Source organism: Haliotis cracherodii, unplaced genomic scaffold, assembly GCF_022045235.1.
Source record: "Haliotis cracherodii isolate W230 unplaced genomic scaffold, xgHalCrac1.p SCAF_13, whole genome shotgun sequence".
NCBI lineage: Eukaryota > Metazoa > Mollusca > Gastropoda > Lepetellida > Haliotidae > Haliotis > Haliotis cracherodii.
In genome coordinates, this window is record NW_027266268.1 from 25,823,407 (window position 1) to 25,844,535 (window position 21,129).

Consider the following 21,129-nt stretch of genomic DNA (forward strand, 5'->3'; position numbering starts at 1 on the left):
AGCCTGCATTTTTAGTGTTACATACTGGCTTCAACAGAATTAATAAGTCTTGGAATTTGTGTTTGTGATTCTGTGTTCTCAGTCCAATATGGAGCTTCATCCTATGTTAGACACTGAGACAGGTGCCAACCCCGGCTTGTGGTATGTGCTGGCGACGTCGGGCGAGAGTCCCACCATGAGGGTAGGACACACATGTACATACGTTAAAGGGAAGGAGGATGCTGGGAAGGTGTATGTCATCGGTGGTGCGAACCCGAGCGGGATGTTCGGGGACACCTACGTTCTGGATCTCAATACGTTGCAGTGGGATACCATCGACTCCACGGGGCTCCGAGCCAGGTATGAACATGTAGCGTTCTGTGCAGATAGTCAACCTGGAAAAATCTTTATTTTCGGGGGTGCGGATCAGAGTGGGAATATGAACGAGGTCCAGTGCCTGGATACAGCCGACAACACGTGGAGCACCGTGGCAGTGTCCGGGACGGCACCTGCACCCCGAACCTTTCACACAACGGCTGTTGTCAAGGACAAGCTTATTGTGTATAGTGGCGGCCATAGTGGGGCGGATCCAGTCGGAGATCGACAAGTCCACAGCTTCGATGTTGCAACTTCCACATGGTCTGTACTGAGCCTACGTGGTGATTCACCAAAACCTCGTCATGGACATGTCATGGTTGCTATTGGCAACAGAGTTTTTGTGCATGGTGGCATGGCTGGGTCATCTTTTCATGATGACCTTCATGTCCTTGACCTTGACAAGAATGCCTGGAGTAATGTGAAACGTAAGAAGATGTGTCCTTCTGCTAGAGCAGGTCACGGAGGTGTGGCTGACGGCACCGATCTCTACATCTTTGGAGGGATGAACAGGGACGGTGCTCTCGATGATACATACAAGCTTGATACAGGTCAGTGAATTATGTGATTTTTAGGAATAGGAAACCTCTATTATATAATAGAGGAAGTATTCTACAATTCTTACCGACATGTTTTAATATGACATTGTATAAGAATTAAAATAAATTCAAAATTGATAGAAAACAGCTGTTCGATTGAGCTGTGTCACTTGACTTTTATTGACTTGGAAAAAGAATGTGGCTTTTTGCTTCAAAGTGGGTATAAGGGATTTATTCTCCGTCTCAGAAATCTGTGTGCGGTCTGTCTTGTTTGTGGCGAGGTATAAGGCATTTATTCTCCGGTTGAGAAATTTGCTTCCCTCAAGGCAAGATGCATCATATTTTTTTCAAGATCACGTGAACCAATCATTCTGACATGGAGGTACGATAATTAGAATTATTAACAATGATAATTATTGTTTGATAATACCTTACAGATAAAAAAACATCTATTCCTTCATTGCCAGCAATCCTGTATATTGACTGTGATCACACTATAAAATCTTTAGATTTTCAACAGAAAACCTCTTTACTATCAAATATCCATAACACAAATCTGTGTGCATGTGAGGCCAGGAAGCCTTCACATCTTTCCTGTGTGTCCTCCTGTCAACATCCACATGCCTCTGTGTTCTATAGTGCCTCTGTCTGTCTATAATACCTCTGTCTGTCTATAGTGCCTCTGTTTGTCTATTGTGCCTCTGTCTGTCTATAGTGCCTCTGTCTGTCTATTGTGCCTCTCTCTGTCTATAATACTCTGTCTGTCTATAGTGCCTCTGTCTGTCTATTGTGCCTCTGTCTGTCTATTGTGCCTCTGCCTGTCTATAGTGCCTCTGTCTATCTATTGTGCCTCTGTCTGTCTATAGTGCCTATGTCTGTCTATAGCGCCTGTCTGTCTATAGTGCCTGTCTATCTTTTGTGCCTGTGTCTGTCTATAATGCCTGTGTCTGTCTATAGTGCCTGTGTCTGTCTATAGTGCCTATGTCTGTCTATAGCACCTCTGTCTGTCTATAGTGCCTCTGTGTTCTATAGTGCCTGTCTATCTATTGTGCCTCTGTCTGTCTATAGTGTCTCTGTCTGTCTATAGTGCATCTGTCTGTCTATTGTGCCTCTATCTGTCTATTGAGCCTCTGTCTGTCTATAGTGCCTCTGTGTTCTATAGTGCCTGTCTATCTATTGTGCCTATGTCCGTCTATTGTGCCTCTGTCTGTCTTGTGCCTATGTCTGTCTATTGTGCCGATGTTTGTCTATTGTGCCTGTCTATAATGCCTCTGTCTATCTATAGCGCCTCTGTCTGTCTGGAGTGCCTATGTCTGTATATAGTGCCTATGTCTGTCTATAGTGCATCTGTCTGTCTATTGTGCCTCTATCTGTCTATTGAGCCTCTGTCTGTCTATAGTGCCTCTGTGTTCTATAGTGCCTGTCTATCTATTGTGCCTATGTCCGTCTATTGTGCCTCTGTCTGTCTTGTGCCTATGTCTGTCTATTGTGCCGATGTTTGTCTATTGTGCCTGTCTATAATGCCTCTGTCTATCTATAGCGCCTCTGTCTGTCTGGAGTGCCTATGTCTGTATATAGTGCCTATGTCTGTCTATATTGCCTCTGTCTGTCTATTGTGCCTGTCTATAATGCCTCTGTCTATCTATAGCGCCTCTGTCTATCTAGAGTGCCTATGTCTGTATATAGTGCCTCTGCCTATCTACAGTGTGTCTGCTTTATAGCGCCTCTGTCTGTCTATAGCGCCTCTGTCTGTCCAGAGTGCCTCTGCCTATCTACAGTACGTCTGTCTGTCTATAGTACCTCTACCAGGCTATAGTGCCTCTGTCTATATGCCTCTGTCTGTCCAGAGTGCCTCTGCCTATCTACAGTGCGTCTGCCTGTCTATAGTACCTCTACCAGGCTATAGTGCCTCTGTCTATATGCCTCTGTCTGTCCAGAGTGCCTCTGCCTATCTACAGTACGTCTGTCTGTCTATAGTACCTCTACCAGGCTATAGTGCCTCTGTCTATATGCCTCTGTCTGTCCATGTTGCCTTCATCTATCTAGTGCTAGGATTCCTATTTGTTCTTCAGTCTTCCAAGGAAACATGAAACATGAAAGGGTTCAAGGGTCGTGAAAGCAATCTACAAACTAATTACGCTTACCATACTCGCTGATCTCCACAAGAGAGGCATTCATGTTTGTCTAGCTAATACACTTATAACAGTAACTCTGAATGAGAGTTTAAATATTTAATAGCATTTTGTCGATACTTTGGAGAGAGTACCTGTTTCTGATCATCGTTTTCACTAATTTGGACATCCCTTGTTAAACACAGAACACAGGGTTCCCAAGCATTAAGCAAGGAAATTATTTCGTGTAAGTGGGGAATGATATGTTCGTTACGACTTCTCAAGTCATTTGGCAAGATGCCTTTCTCTGAGTATCCAAACATGAGGGAAGGTTCTCGGGGAACTAGACTGGAAAGACAGAAACCTCTTCAAGGAGATTTATTTTTCAAACATATATTTCAAGGTCTGACACGATAGTCACCTCCCAATATGATGTCTGATAGTAAAACATCTGCTAAAGTGAACTTAAAGTGTATGTGTTGTTTGACGCCACACTCAGCAATATCCCAGCTCAATGACGGTGGCCTGTAAATAATCGAGTCTGGACCAGACAGTCCAGAGCTATTATTCATGCCAAGTCACCCAGTCTGACCACTTTCTCCATCAAAGTCACCTGGGGGCGCGGGTGGCCCAGTCGTCTAAGGCGCCGCAATTCGCTGTACAGAGTTGCGTCCCTTGGGCACGCCAGAAACCTATGATTGTGGGTTCGAATCCCGGTTCGCCCCAATTATGTTTCTAGGTTTGTCAGCACCATACCCGTGCTCGTGGGTTTCACCGAAGTGGTAAACGTCTTAGCTTTCCTCCCACATTAAGCTGACACGCCGTGATGTAACTGGAATACTGTTAAAAGCGGCGTTAAACACAACTCACTCACTCACTCAAAGTCACCTCTTACAACCAGCATCAGTTGCTAGGGACCAATTCCAACCAGAATCCCCACGAGTTCACAATTTGCCGCCTCTTACCCAGCGTTAGAAATTGGCACTAGTTCTGTAGTCCTTACCAAACTGCCCAATAGTAAAGGTATCCTAAGGACTAGTAGAAATTTGGCCCATTTTAAGGGTTTTGCTATATGTTATCATTATAACTATAATATAAGGACTAGTGGACAAAAACTGTTAGTTTCTAACCCTGCAGTTACCACTAGCAATAGGGAGCTGGGGACACAGTCGGTCCAGGCCCCCACAGGATCAAACTAAGTAGATCCTTGACATTATGAGTGTTGAGCGAGTGAGTTTGATTTTAAGCCTGCTTTAGACATTATTTGAGGTATTTCATGGGATGTCAGCTTCATTTGGAAGGTGAGGATTTCATGAAATGGGGTTTACAATCAATACCAGTCTGTTTTTTTCCTTAATACTGAGCGCCGGGCAGGGTAACAACAAGTACCATCTTTAAACATCTTTTGAAGGAAAGCCCAAGTGATGCAAGTCGTAGGCATACTTTAGTGAAACATGTGAGCACGGGTATAGTGCTGAAGGATTTGAAAATGTCCCACTGTAGGGAGTGCTTTAATACTGTATCTACAGCAATCATGGAGAGGTGGTTTTGGCTCTTCCAGAAGCGGAGGAATGGGAAAGTGCATCCTAATTAAGCTGAGAAAACCAATGGTAGTGATTACCCCAGGGAAACACTGCAGTAGAGCAGAACCAGAGACAGGAAGTGACATATAAACATGCTTCCCGAATCATCTGTGTACCCTGCCACCTTGCCAACAGGTGCCCCTGACTTCCCCTCACTCCCTCCCCCTCCCCCTCCCAGCAGCCACAACAGGCCCCACTACCAAGCATAGTTGTGATATGTACAGGATCTCAGTAAGTGTTACGACCGCCTCCGTGGTCCAGTGGTAGAGCGTCCGCCCGAAGAGTGAAAGGTCCGGGGTTCGATCCCCGGCTGCGTCATACCAAAAGACGTTAAGAGATGGTACTTGTTGTTACCCTGTCCGGTGCTCGGCATCAAGGGGCTAAAACAAGGACTGGTCGGCTCGGAGTCAGTATACTGTGTCTGAGTGGGGTATTCATGTTAAACTGCAGCATGGTATCTCAGTGGGCTAACATTCAGTCCGGACCAGTACAAGCAGCCACACACACACACACGTGCATGCACGTCGCTATATAAGTGCAATAATCTTGGACGCGATGTTAAACCCGATTTCACCTCACCTCACCAGTAAGTGTTACACTCAGCTGCTGCTGGTATTTTGGTAGCCAGGTTTAATTTTTTACAATAAGGCCTATTTTTGTCTTTTGGTTTACAAAGTATTTGGCCAAAAAATCAATATAGGTGGTAAAAAATTAAAAAAATGATTATTCAATTTTCAGATTTTTACTGCTTCTCACGTTTTTAATGATTAAATAACAAACAATTTTTAACATGGCAATATACAGAAAGATAATTGATTGTTCTTTGTTTTTTTAATATAGGTTTGTATATTTGTACGACCTGACCCTACTCTGGTACCCGCTGTAGGTGTGAAGTTGGGTACAAAATGTCTGATTGGAATTTGTTTTACTGGAGTCCAGGCAAAAGCTATTTAGATACATGCCTAAAACACTCTGATCATGCATACACTGAAGTTGACTGAAGGGTTACATCCCATTAGTAAGACATCCCATTAGTGAGACACCCATTGTAAGACAGTGGAGTAGGTGGGATTAATTAAACAAACACAGCCAGTCTACCCACTTAACAATGGTCACAGCCCATGATTAGCGGAGTAATTAATAAGAGTAGGCCAGTAATTCTGTTTGAATATTCTCAGGAAATAAATGAGTTAGGAGCTAGTAGGAGCTTACTCAAAAAGTTGAGATGCATGTTTTGTTAAAACTTACTTATTACACATATGAATTCCCCCTAGTCTGTGAACAAATCATGCACAATCATGGCAGGTTTGCAGCAGGTTTATCTTTTCTCAAGCGTGTAACAGTTGGAAGGAATGCATGGTGCATCGCCAGAAAGAAATACAACAATATTGGCTTATAGTGTAACTTAAAGGTTTATTGTTATTGGTAAAATATGTCATGTGACTAAACATGTCAGGTGGTCCTGTGGGTACCCGGGTCCTGCCGATGTGTGTGTAGGGAAGACATGGGTGTGACCATCTTTCACCATGTTAGGACTTTCCCCACATGCCTAAAACACCTGATATTAACCTAAGTGAGTAGTCCGGTGGACGTCAGAACAGTTCATAGTTGTATAAAAATGAAGTCTTTTGTAATTTTAAGCTGCTTCCTGTAATTTCTTGATCAATAGACCAAGATGCAGGTAACATGGATGTCTGGTCTGATTTGTGGTGGATTTTCTACCTCAGTATTTGTTGTGTTTATTTACACAATGTCTGCACATCAGTTTTTACGTTTAGTAGAAGACAGTAGTCCATTAGTGGGTGTGGCTTAAGAAATATTCTTGATTAGCCAGTCAAATGCCATAGAATCATTTGCAATTTATTTACAACAAAAGTGCAGCCAAGTCACTGTCAGTTTGAAATACCTGTCACCGGCCTGAAGCCTGAGACTAATCAATGTCATTAGGAATACTAGGCTCGTTTATGGCAGTCTATACCCAGTAAGTTGAGAATAAACTAATGAAACACACTAACTCACATCGCCTCCCCTCTCCTCTCCTCACCTCACATTTTTTCATTGATATCTCCATAAACTCTTATAAATAAATAAAATATAAAATAATTCTCTCAATAATACTTCACAGACTTCTTATTTCATCATTAACACACACAAAACTGTAGACAACAGAACGAAATCAGTGACATCTTTCAACACAATACTGCAACAGAAGCCCCTCCCATTCTAGTATCAGCCAATCAGGAAATAGTAGTTTCTAAGTGGGTGTGGCCATTTTTCTTTTGTTTTGAACATAAATGCAAAAAATATTGCTTGTTTAGCAAATCAAATGCCACTGAAGCGCATGCAATTTATTTATTTGATGATTAATAAAGTGGCCCCTTTGGGGGGGGGGGGGGGGGGAATAAAAAAAAAAATGTCAACACAAGTTGATCACAGTACCAGAACTCCTCTTTTGGTCAGACATGTCCAGTTTTGCAAATGTTTCAGACTGTTGATACATCTGACATCAAGAGTTATAACTAATTCAGTACATCTGGTGTCCTCTTGTTTCTGTTATACCAATATATTCCTTCGAATGCCCTATCTCTATGACACCATAGCCATAAATTCCTGTTTTGGCTGTCAATCATGCTATAAAATCTGTACATTTTCAACAGACATCCTCTTCATTGCTAACATATCAATTATGAGTAAAATATCAAATTTGAAATCAGTGTTTTAAAATCTAGATTGTTTCTTTTAATTTTCTGATTTCAAATTTTGATATTTTACTCAAATTATGGCATCAAAATATAATCCATTTGTTCCCAATCTGAGGCAATCACAATGATGAGAGAGACCCACATGCAGCCAAACTTACCAATTCTTTAGAAGTCAGAATCCTCGTCCCACGATGTAGCTTTATGACAACTTTTGTAATCAACTGCCGTAGTAAGATTTCCTGCACTCGTCACATCAGCAAATAATACGCTCCAGAGAGTCCAAAACAGACTCTTAAATCAATAGGCCGGTTTACAGACAATATTGAATGCACTAACAAGGAGCCATTATCTTTCTTGTGGAGAATGAGTCAGAACAGACCAGCTTGATTCAGATACCTTGAAGGTGACGGCGGCATCATTGTCAACTACTTCCTCATCACAAGATGCATGTGCGCTGATCCCCGTGTAGCGTGTGCCATCACGGCTGCCTGTGGGTTGTCGGAGATAGATGTAACTGTAGCCCTGGTATTGTCTGTAGATGGGGTCGTCCTCAGTCTTTAAGATGAAGTCTCTGTTTATCACTCAGGAATGTGGTTCCGCTTTATCATAGAGCTATTAGCCTGTCGTTTACAACCGTTTTATCACCTAAGCATTGGAGCTTGATAGAGATTCGGCTCTTGTTATATGAGACAGCTGAAGTAGAAATAATGCTTAATTGATGCACAGCCGAACGATGGTTATTAATATGCACATTTTGTAAATTAATATTTGTCATCTAATCGTTCCCAGATTAGACTTCCAAATAAGAACAGTTGTGACTTATGAAACAATTACAGGCAAGCTATTGCCCCTTTTGTTTCGTAAATTATGCAACTTTATTTTATGTTTTTGTGTGAGAAGATACAAAACCATATATATGAGTGTTACTGACAGACTTAGAGCTTCATGTTATGTAAACGTGGTTAAAATTGCTCAATTTTTTTGTTCATTGTGTTGAAGCCAGTTGAATGGGAAATGTTACCTACCTACGTGACCTAACTGGAGCTAGCTCCACCTATTTAAACTGGCTGCTTTAATGTCTGTACACATTCTTCTCTAGGTTCAATGTTATAACTTATTTCTTATCACTATTTGTTCGTAATGGGTGTTTTAATGCATCTTATCTCCCGTATGGTAATTCTGAATAAACTTCCCACTAAATCTCTCCTATTTCTACAAAAGCCACAAGCACAACTTGCTTCCTTGAGGCCTAATGCAGTGATCTGTATTCCTGTAGACTTGATACACTGAGAAAGCTTCCTGTGGTATATCGTTCTTATCACATAGAAGGAGATATGTACCAGTACTCCCAGTCAGTACAGATGTACAGGAATACGTACAGTCCGGTATGTAGGATCACAGCACTGTACAGGCGGGTTGATCCTAGTGTTCTCGGGCTGTCAGAATGTAGTGTGCAGTGTGTATGTCTTACCTGCAGCAGGGACTGGCTGTGTCAGGCTGTTGTGCACACACATATATGTCAGGTTCTTATCAAGTTCCCTTTTGAAGGACAGCTGCACTTCCTTTTGTGTGTCCAAGGGAATGTTATGATAGGGCACTTCTAACATGACAGCATCGACTTGAATGTAAACATTGTCATATTTAGATATACATGCTGAAGGGAGTAGTACGTTATATACATGCTACGGGGAGTAGTACTTTATATACATGCTACAGGGAGTAGTACGTTATATACATGCTACAGGGAGTAGTACTTTATATACATGCTACAGGGAGTAGTACGTTATATACATGCTGCAGGGAGTACTACTTTATATACATGCTACAGGGAGTAGTACTTTATATACATGCTACAGGGAGTAGTACTTTATATACATGCTACAGGGAGTAGTCTTTTATATACATGCTACAGGGAGTAGTACTTTATATACATGCTACAGGGAGTAGTACTTTATATACATGCTACAGGGAGTAGTACTTTATATACATGCTACGGGGAGTAGTACTTTATAAAGATGCAACTGCACTTTATAAAGATTTGCAGTTATATCCATGAATATATTTGTTTTTGTAAGTCTTGTTTGAGAAATATGAGGTCTATTAATATCTGCAGACTATGTTAAATGAATACACCTTTGGTTGTTATTTGTTCTATGAAGAACTTCGTATGATTATGATCCTATTTTTGTAACAACCCCTCTGATTGTGATGTTGTTTGTGTAACAACCCCTCACCACCACCCTACACACCCCACACCCCACCCCCCACACCCACACCCCACCCCCCACACACACCATCTCACTCATGCCCCCTACTCCCACCGCTCCCCACACACCCAAACACACCACCATCCCACATCCCAACACAACACCCACACACCCCAATACACCCCTTCCCCACAAATCCCCCAACAAAACAACACCCCACACCCATCTATTAATCAAATAATAAATCGATTGATTGTTTCATCATTTCACTGTAATTAAACTGACAGAATGATTTTAGAAAGAAAAAACCAACATGCTTGTTTTGAAAGGAACTGGTCCGAAGAAACCTCACACTTTTATACAAGTATGTACAAGTATACCCGTATAGAATATCGAGGGGCTCACCATGCCAATGAAATCAGATAACAGCAGTCATTCTGATTCTTCAGCTGGCCCCCAGCCAATGAACCAGTAGTTAACTTGACCCCTGAACAGAGAATCAATGGACAGAATTGCTCATGCATGTTTTGAAAATATCAGGCATAAATGAAATAATAAATCTCAGCTACTTTCACAAGTTTATTGCTCTGCTGTTTAATCAATAAACCTACAACCCACAGCTCTTTGCCACTTGACATAAGGAAATAAATATTGTGTTAAGACTGGTTGTATTTTATGATTAACGTATTCCACTTTTCACAAAACCCTTGAAGCCCTACCCTACTACAAAGTGTAAAGGTCCAAGCTTGCCATGACTGTATTCACCTCACCAGGTCAGAGCGACCTGACTTGAGGGCGCCCGGTCATGTGATACCCAGCAGGTCATGTGATCCTCAGTCCTTGGGCCAGCACTTACAACCCTGGTATTGTGTTTGAACTGTGTCAAGCATCCTCTCATCCCACAAGCTCTGAGGCATCTCTCCTCCTTCGTACATCATCTGTATTGTAATCATTATTTGCTTGTCCCATGCATCAAAAGTTTCATGATATTTTGTGAACTTTGAACTCAGACTTGGATTTATAGTAATTCTATCCTTATAATAGGCACGTTTAGATAAGCGGACAGTCTAAGGACTTTTATAGTCTTTTATAGGGACAACTTGTTTTTATTATTTATGTAATCTAGAAATTATGATATAAACTACTAATTATTACCATACAGACTTGTGAAAGTCTAGAGAGACTTATACAAAGAACTTTGTAACATGAGTCGATAGGAGTCTGGTGCTTTTGTAGAGAGGCTCACTGAAGGTGTGGTTGTCTTTTTAATCAAAATAATTGTATCCTTTTTCTTTTAGATATATACAGTAAACCACAGTTATTATGACCTCAAAGGTACCTCTAATTTTAGTTTGTTATAACTGTAGTTCGTTATAAGCATATATACAGCATATATACAACAAATGCACAGGACCAAAAAGCACTTTGTTATATCCGTCAGTTCGTTATAAGCATGTTCGTTATAAACATAGTTTACTGTATATGCATAAAAAATGAAAAATATATGACAGCGGTCTGTAAATAATCGAGTCTGGACCAGACAATCCAGTGATTAATATCATGAACATCGATCCACGCAGTTGGGATCGATGACATGCATCAACCAAGTCAGCGAACCTGACCACCCGATCCAGTTAGTCGCCTCTTACGATACCAGTTACAGATCTGCCAAACTAAATTTTAACGACTGTGGAATAAAATAAGAAAAGCCAGTCCTTGTTTTAATGCCCTTACTGCCAAGCATCTTGCAGGGTAACAAGAAGTAACATCAGTACTATCTGACTCCTATATTTGTGAGTATTGGTGCAGACAGTTGGTACTGATATCACAGCAGCTTGTCACTGATGCTAACTCGGCATATATAATACGGAGATAGTGACAGCGCCCCCTCTGTATGTTGCGATCTACCCAGCATGTTCCCTATCATGTCTAGTACTTCTGTTCTCTGTGATTCACCTGATTCGGAACCGTGGTCTCACTTCACCATAGATGAGGGTTTCACTAATTTAAGCATTCCCCAAACATTAGCTGACTCACCAAGATATAACCTAAATATTGTTCTAACAGCCTCACACCCACTCACTGCCTGTCCCTATCTACATAGGGGGCACAGGTGGCCCAGTTGTCTAAGGTGCAGCGATTTGCTGTGCAGGGTTGCGTCCCTTGGGCATGCCAGAAACCTATGATTGTGGGTTCGAATCCTGGTTCGAACCGATTATATGCCTGTGGTGTTGCCGGGAAGTTTCCCCAAACTTCATGCTTATAATGATGATAATAATAATAATAATAATAATAATAATAATAATAATAATAATTTCAAGGCCATTCATATTGCGTTTGATTTCAACATGACACAGATGCATGTTCAACGCATTCCTGTTTTATTATTACCCTGGTCAAATTGGATCAGTGTGCACTCGATTTTCATTCTCAGCTCCCTGTGGAGTATACAACCCAAGCTGCCTGTGAGGTGCTTGAAGGTTAACAGTCACTTTACCATTTCATCCTACTGGGTACCCATTTAGTGCTGGGTGAACAGAGGCATATTACCTTGCCTTGTCATGTCAGAATTTTTTATTTTATTTCATTTTTCCAACCAAACTGAATTATTAAGAATTCATAAACCAACTAAAAAGAATAAATAGGCTGGAGTGGTGCTTGAACGACTTGCATCCACCTGGCAATTTGACTGAACCTACCCACCTTACTGGGCATCCTTGAATATTCCTGCAATGGTATTTGAAACATATTTCTTAAATTTTTTTATTTTTTTTGTTATATGGTCATGACGAGGACCCATTTATTTTCCTCTTAATTTCAAACACTGCAAGTACTTTGGTTGTGCTGAGATGGCTTTGTGGAATGTGGCCATTAATGTAACCCAGGCTTGTTGAGACTGAGACCCATCAACAGGAAGTGAATGGGCAAGGCATGTCCAACAGCTGCAGCACTAATATAGACGAGTATTTTCGTAGCAGACTGTTTAGTACATGGTACTGAAGGGAGGGAGTACTAGTTTAGGTGTTCTTCACACTGATCGCAGGACACTGCTGGTTCGGAACTGATTACACACCACTCACTTGTTGTCAATGAATACGGTGCTTAAATTAATTGAATGAAAACAGTTATAACGTTGAATTTATGTGATGGAGACATTTCAAATGTAAAGAGTTCTCATATATAGGGTTTAGTTCATGTAAGAAACAGACAAGTTGTCTTCTTTTACATGTTTTGTATTTCATTGTTTTTTGTTTGAACCAAACTTAATATTTGTGTCAGAAACAAAAAAAACTGCTAAGATCCAGGGTGGAATAGGTCTTCAGCAATCCATGCTTGCCGTAAGAGGCGACTAATGGGGTCGGGTGGTTGATGCATGTCGTCGTATCCCAATTGCGTGGATTGATGCTTATCATGTCAATCACTGGATTGTCTGGTCCAGACTTGATCTTTTACAGACCGCCGGAAAGCATCAGATCAGTGGTTCAGTGATCGTAGTCGAGAGTGAACTAGGCAAGTTTGAGACAACAGTTAGCAATATTCTAGACTAACATCTAGTCTTTGAAATGAACATATCTTTCAGAAGAAAAAAAAGAAAAACAGTCGTAAAATTATCTTAATGAAATATGATAAAAGGAGCCCAGCGACTCTCTTCCTTTTCAGAGTAATCTAGACTTGCCCACTATCATAGACTTGCATGGGCTATTTTCGATATGTTTGTTTCAGGGTCTGTATGGCAGACTTGCACTATTCAAGATACACCACAAAGGCCTGTAGATTTTCAGAGTAATCTAGACTTGCCCACTATTATAGACTTGCATGGGCTATTTTGGATATGTTTGTTTCAGGGTCTGTATGACAGACTAGCACTATTCCCGATACACCACAAAGGCCTGTAGATGATTAAATCTAGGTCAACCTATTGCTTGATAGCATGAGCAACAATCTCAGTCATCATGGCCTGATAGTCTAGACTACATGTCATGAAAGCCATCAGACAATGCAACATAAGGTACTGCAAATCTGATTTGCCTGAATCTTGTTACATTATGCCTCAGTCACACATACAACTGTCGCCGGCCGATGTGGGGGCATCGGTGGGTTTCGACGATGCCCAGCATGCCACAGATTTTTGCCTACATCTGTGACACATCGGTCAGAAGTCATGAAACTTAGGATGATCAGTAGGCCGGTGGCTGGAGGGTGTCCGAAGAATTTTTGAAAAAATGGTCGGCGTATACCGTCCAGTAACTGACCGGTCATCTGGCAGGAATTGGCCGGTAATCTCCTGATACACGGATCCGATGTAAACCAAATCGTGCGATGCCTGGCCTATCATAGTTCATGTTCGCCGTCAAAATTGCTGCAAGTGCTGTATTACATTTCAGTTGATTTTGTAAATTTGTGGAGTCTGAAACTCATGTGGACCACTGGTCGCCGCAAAAAAATAACTCCAAGTTGATTTCTTTCTATGTGTCCACCGGGGTCTCCCCGATGTCAAAAACATGGCCAACGCTCACAGATGATCGTCCAGCGCCCCGTCGGGTATCTCTCAATTTTGCCGATTTTCAGCCTTTTCGGGCATCGTAAACTAATCTTTCCCGGTATCGGTGGATATGTGACTGAGGCATTATCAGGGATCTTGGCTAGGAAAGGTTTACGCAATCTGTATTTAAGACTTAGCAGTAATTAAGTTTCACAAGATCCTTCAGGCTGTGGCCCAAATCTTGATATTGAGAGTGCAGCCACTTCCTGTGATGAGTGATATGCTAGTGCCCTGTATAGTCGGCAATAATGACTGCAAATCATATTCCACACAACTCCAGAGATGAGGGTCCAGATGAGGGGGTGTGTCACAAGTCTGTAGTGTTGGGCCTTTAGTCAGTAGGCAGTACAGTGTGGGGCCTTTAGTTGGTAGGCAGTACAGTTTGGGGCCTTTAGTAAGTAGGCAGTACAGTGTGGGGCCTTTAGTCAGTAGGCAGTACAGTGTGGGGCCTTTAGTTACTAGGCAGTACAGTGTGGGGTCTTCTTCAGTAGGCAGTAAAGTGTGGGGCCTTTAGTCAGTAGGCAGTAAAGTGTGGGGCCTTTAGTCAGTAGGCAGTACAGTGTGGGGCCTTTAGTCAGTAGGCAGTAAAGTGTGGGGCCTTTAGTCAGTAGGCAGTAAAGTGTGGGGCCTTTTGTCAGTAGGCAGTAAAGTGTGGGGCCTTTAGTCAGTAGGCAGTAAAGTGTGGGGCCTTTTGTCAGTAGGCAGTAAAGTGTGTGGCCTTTAGTCAGTAGGCAGTAAAGTGTGGGGCCTTTTGTCAGTAGGCAGTACAGTGTGGGGCCTTTAGTCAGTAGGCAGTAAAGTGTGGGGCCTTTAGTCAGTAGGCAGTAAAGTGTGGGGCCTTTAGTCAGTAGGCAGTACAGTGTGGGGCCTTTAGTCAGTAGGCAGTAAAGTGTGGGGCCTTTAGTCAGTAGGCAGTAAAGTGTGGGGCCTTTTGTCAGTAGGCAGTAAAGTGTGTGGCCTTTAGTTAGTAGGCAGTAAAGTGTGGGGCCTTTAGTCAGTAGGCAGTAAAGTGTGGGGCCTTTAGTCAGTAGGCAGTAAAGTGTGGGGCATTTAGTCAGTAGGCAGTGTTTTTGGATTATAACAAACACACATATAGCAGACAAGTAGGGCTAGGACAGGTTACCCGGGTACTCGGGTCGGGTGGGTCCTGAGGAGGAAACAGGTAGCCACAGGACTACCCGGACCCATGGTTAGTCAGGTGATGTATTGTTTAATGACAAAACTTATCTAGAGCTCCATGTCACACTATAAGTCACAAATGTTTGCATTTCTTTCTGACTATGCACACATTCATTCTGACTTTTATATGTTTGAATAAAGATAAAACTTCAGTAAACAAGCCCAGATCGTTTCATTTTGCCAGGGCTACGGTCAAACTATTCCCAATTGGACATTTTGTACCTATCTCTGAGACCTACACTGGTACTTGGGTAGAGTCAGGTAATAGTGGGGTGGGTAATAGTGGGGTAGGTACCAGGGTAGGGTCAGGTAATAGTGGGGTGGGTACCAGGGTAGGGTCAGGTAATAGTGGGGTAGGTACCAGGGTAGGGTCAGGTAATAGTGGGGTGGGTACCAGGGTAGGGTCAGGTTATAGTAGGGTAGGTACCAGGGTAGGGTCAGGTAATAGTGGGGCAGGTACCAGGGTAGGGTCAGGTAATAGTGGGGTGGGTACCCGGGTAGGGTCAGGTAATAGTGGGGTAGGTACCAGGGTAGGGTCAGGTAATAGTGGGGTAGGTACCAAGGTTGTAAATTTGGACTCGTCCTAGCCGTACAGACAAGCCATCAGGTTTCATCTAAACTGCAAAATCATCTCTGTGCAAATGCATATCGTCAGTCTGTCATTAGGGAAACAAGGCGACAAATGGTTCTGCTGTCATCTCATTGCTGCCATTTGTGTTACCGAACACTGTTTGGTTTTGTCCTGTCATATCTAGATGTATACAAGATTTTAGCACAATTATGCTAAACAGTAGTAAAGTTAGTATTTAAAATTTTATGGACAGTTTACCTAATCCTTGTAGATAATAAACATGACATATAAGTTTACTTTTACTTTTCACAGTATACCCCATCAGAACCCTCAGTTAAGTGGGCTGTTCAAGATAGTTTCACAATTTAAGTTGATTTAAAACAGATGAATATGAGATAGGAATATTATTTATAGTAAATTTCTTCTGTAACCCATGACCGATCGATGTGAGTTCCGTATCTATTTTATTAGTGTTTAATCTATTTCTGTCTCGTATACTGCTGATGGACTTTCTATTGTTGTGTTAAAGGCAATTGAAAGTTGTTGTTATATATTTATACTGCTCAAAAGAAGTCAAGGAACCTGTGTGTTTCATATAACTATAGTTAATCTGCCATGTCATGACAACTTCTTATATTTTGCTATAGTTTATTAGGGGCGGTCGGGTAGCCTAATGGTTAAAGCGTTTGCTCATCACGCTGAAGACCCGGGTTTGATTCCCGACATGGGTACAATGTGTAAAGCCCATATCTGGTGTCCCCCGCCATGATTTTGCTGGATTATTGCTAAAAGCGGGGTAAAACTTCTTCACTCACTCACTATAGTTTATAAGGGATTACTATGGTAACTGTCATACAAGTTGTCATGACATGACAGATGAACTTTAGTCCTTATGAAATATTCGGGTGTTTGATGGTTTTGTAGTAATAATGTGCATATTTATAAAGTGCAAATCCAGATGCTAAAGCATGAGTAGAGCATTTATTATTACCTCGGTCAATGTATCAGTGTGCACTCGGTTTTCATTCTCAGCTCCCTGTGGAGTATACAACCCAAGCTGCCCCTGTAACGTTAGAAGGGTAACAGCCATTATTATCTCAACCTACCAGATACCCATTTAGTGCTGGAGGAACAGAGGCATATTACCTTGCCTTGTCTTGTCAGAATTTTTTATTTTATTTTATTTTTCCCTTCCAGTGTGAATTCATAAACCAACTAAAAAGAATAAATAGTCTGTAGGGGTCCACCTGGCAGTTTGACTGAACCTACCTCAACTCCCTGTGGTGTTTACAACCTAAGCTGCCTGTGAGGCATTAGGGTACCAGCCATTACCATATAATCCTACCGGGTACCCATTCACTGCTGGGTGAACAGTCTCATTTTAAACAAAGTGACTTGCCTAAGGAGACACCACGTTCGCGACATGTATATTTTGGGGGATATACTGGTTACAATATGTGTGTTGTTGTTTAAAGCCACACATTCAGCTATACAACGGCAGTCTGTAAATAATAGAGTCTGAACCAGACAATCCTGTGATTGACATCATCAGCATTGATCCAAACAATTGGGATAAGATGACATGCAGTCAACCAAGTCTCTGAGCCTGACCACCTGATCCATTTTGTAGCCTCTTACGACAAGCTTAGATTGCCGGGGACCAATTCTAACCCGGAATCCCCACGAGGTGGTTACAATTGTTGCCTTGGTGATGGTGCAATATGCAAGTGATTGTTACTCATGCCATCAGCCACCAGTTCGTCTTATTCCAATTCAGCTATACACCAGCTGCCTTGTAATGCCGCAGTAATGCTGAATCATTAGAACATTTTCTGAAACCAGGGGTAACCATGGTAACATTTTAAAATCTTTTGTTATTTTTAGGTTGACCAACATATTTTCTTGACTTAAGGATGTGCCAGAACCCTAAATTAACCTCATTCTTTACCCTATCAACATTTCTGTCACTGTTTTCTTTTGCTCTTCATTGTATATTGAGACATTGACTGCAAAACAAAAACAAAGCGATCTGGATTTGCCTTTGACTTGTTGTTGAGCAAGTGTATAGAGGGAGCACAGGTGGCCCAGTCGTCTAAGGCACAACAATTTGCTGTGCAGAGTTGCATCCCTTGGGCATGCCAGAAACCTGTGGGTTCGAATCCCGGTTCACCCCAATTATGTTTCAAGGATTGTCAGCACCATACCTGTGCTCGGGGGTTTCACCAAAGTGGTAAACATCTGAGACCTGTATCACTTCGGGCTTTCCTCCCATATTAAACTGACACGCTGTGATATAACTGGAATAAAGTTAAAAGCGGCGTTAAACCCAACTCACTCACTCACTCTTATTATATATGATGGTTAGTGATTTGTTGAAACAGGGTTAATAATAAAATAAACACTTTTGAAAATGAGTCATTAATTAAGATTTGCTTCAGCGATGCAGTAGTCCAGTGATCAAGAGCTGATGTCTTTCACATGCACCATGTGGGTTAGATTCTCAACAGGGGTACTGTGGTGACGCCAGTCCTTTTGTCTCCTGACCCGTGAAGATTCCGGGGTAGAATAGGTCTTCAGCAACCCATGCTAGCCGTAAAAGGCGACTATGCTTGTCGTAAAAGGCGACAAACAGAATCGGGTGGTCAGGCTCTCTGACTTGGTTGATGCATGTCATCGATCCCAATTGCGTGGATCGATGCTCATGATGTCAGTCACTGGATTGTCTGGTCCAGACTCAATTATTTACAGGCCGCCGTAATATAGCTGGAATATTGCTGAGTGCGGCGTTAAACAACAAACCAACCAACCTTTTGTCTCCGCATACATGCTGCTGTTGTGCCTGCATACCGCAGGACACATGTTGTCATGACCCAGCTCTTCCAACCACTCCCTATTCTCGGAGAATTCAGACAGTTTAACAGGGAGCTTAGTCTGTCTCTCAGTCCCTGAACCATGTTATTTTCCCTTCCGCCCAGCCCTTACTGTAATGCTATAGCCCTAAATGAAGCAAGTCTAGATTTGCCACAGTGTGCCTCACAATCCCTGAACCATGCTATTTTCCCTTCCGCCCAGCCCTTACAGTAATGCTATAGCTCTAAATAAAGCAAGTCTAGATTTTCTAAGGGTTCAGAATGCACCATCTCACTGGGGCTCTTTTCAATGTAAAGGTGGTTGTCTGTTTCTGGCAGAATTTTATATTTTCATAGACCAGATTGAGCCATTGTATGTTCAAATCAGTTTATATGTAAAATTTTAATTACTGTTAAGTTTTCTCTATTCCAAGATTCTCAATCACTTGTCAGCCTTTACAAAAAGTATTGTAAGGGTGAATGAGAGTATGGTAAGAGAACGTGAGTTGTCAATGGTGAGTAAGTGAATGGTGAGTGACGTTAGAATCATTCTTCAGCAACCCATGCTTGTCGTAAAAGGCGACTATGCTTGTAAGAGGCAACTAACGGGATTGGGTGGTCAGGCTCGCTGACCTGGTTGATGCATGTCATTGTATTCCAACTGCATGGATCGATGCATATGATGTCAATCACTGGATTGTCTGGTCCAGATTAGATTATTTAAAGACCACATTCATATAGCTGGGATATTGCTGAGTGTGTCGTTAAACAACTAACAAGCAAACAAACATGATCATCATAAACTGTTATCTAAGTGTATTTTACATGACCTTTCAACTATTTCTTCATGAGACCTGATCAGTTTATATCTTAATCTACACATTTTCTAGGTCAATATGTCAAAAGGCAGAAGGCAAAATGGCTGAAATTGTGTTAGAACAGTTAAACCTGTTAAACCTGTTAAACCTACCTCACTGTAGTGACTTTAACTTACCTTGCCCCCCACCCCTACCAGCAACCCCTCCCCCACCACACCCTCACCCACCCCAACAGCACCCCCACACCCACCCCCACCCCTACCAGCACCCCCACCTCCACCAGCACCCTCAGCCCCAGACATGCTGAAGGCTACAAGCCTCACCCCAGAGCTAACTGGTTCATGAGAACCAGGAACTACTTCAATCAATGTACTGGAACATAATCTTCATCCTTTTGTGCAGTTTAAAAACAAGGTCAAGTGATATGATCAGTCCTATGTGTGACTCCCTTGGATGCATGGTGTGTGTTTTCATATTTGGTCTCCACTACTGTAGACCGCTGGACTAATGGTGTTCCACGATGGTGTTACTATATCTGTTATCACTTCCTGCTTGATGTTTGGTCTCCAGTAGACTGTTGGACTAATGGTATTCCACTGTGGTGTTGCTATATCTGTTATCACTTCTTGCTTGATGATTGGTCTCCAGTACTGTAGACCGCTGGACTAATGGTATTCCACGATGGTGTTACTATATCTGTTATCACTTCCTGCTTGATGTTTGGTCTCCAGTAGACTGTTGGACTAATGGTGTTCCACGATGGTGTTACTATATCTGTTATCACTTCCTGCTTGATGTTTGGTCTCCAGTAGACTGTTGGACTAATGGTATTCCACGATGGTGTTACTATATCTGTTATCACTTCCTGCTTGATGTTTGGTCTCCAGTACTGTAGACAGTTGGACTAATGGTATTCCACTGTGGTGTTACTATATCTGTTATCACTTTCTGCTTGATGTTTGGTCTCCAGTACTGTAGACCGCTGGACTAATGGTATTCCACGATGGTGTTACTATATCTGTTATCACTTCCTGCTTGATGTTTGGTCTACAGTACTGTAGACCGCTGGACTAATGGTATTCGACTGTGGTGTTACTATATCTGTTATCACTTCCTGCTTGATGTTTGGTCTCCAGTAGACTGTTGGACTAATGGTGTTCCACGATGGTGTTACTATATCTGTTATCACTTCCTGCTTGATGTTTGGTCTCCAGTAGACTGTTGGACTAATGGTGTTCCACTGTGGTGTTACTATATCTGTTATCACTTCCTGCTTGATGTTTGGCCTCCAGTAGACTGTTGGACTAATGGTATTCCACGATGGTGTTACTATATCTGTTATCACTTCCTGCTTGATGTTTGGTCTCCAGTACTGTAGACCGCTGGACTAATGGTGTTCCACGATGGTGTTACTATATCTGTTATCACTTCCTGCTTGATGTTTGGTCTCCAGTAGACTGTTGGACTAATGGTATTCCACTGTGGTGTTACTATATCTGTTATCACTTCCTGCTTGATGTTTGGTCTCCAGTACTGTAGACCGCTGGACTAATTGTGTTCCATGATGGTGTAACTATATCTGTTATCACTTCCTGCTTGATGTTTGGTCTCCAGTAGACTGTTGGACTAATGGTATTCCATGGTGGTGTTGCTATATCTGTTATCACTTCTTG

At 42.0% G+C, this 21,129-nt stretch overlaps 1 protein-coding gene across 1 annotated transcript in view; it reads left to right on the top strand.

The window, feature by feature from the left end:
• The first annotated feature begins 2 nt into the window (after nt 1-2).
• LOC139459803 (rab9 effector protein with kelch motifs-like) overlaps nt 3-21,129 on the top strand; it is a 29,766-nt gene continuing 8,639 nt past the window's right edge. The window contains exon 1 of the mRNA XM_071241483.1: nt 3-905. Within this exon, the coding sequence (XP_071097584.1) occupies nt 89-905 (817 nt within the window). The 5' untranslated portion in view covers nt 3-88. The remainder of the gene's footprint in view (nt 906-21,129) is intronic.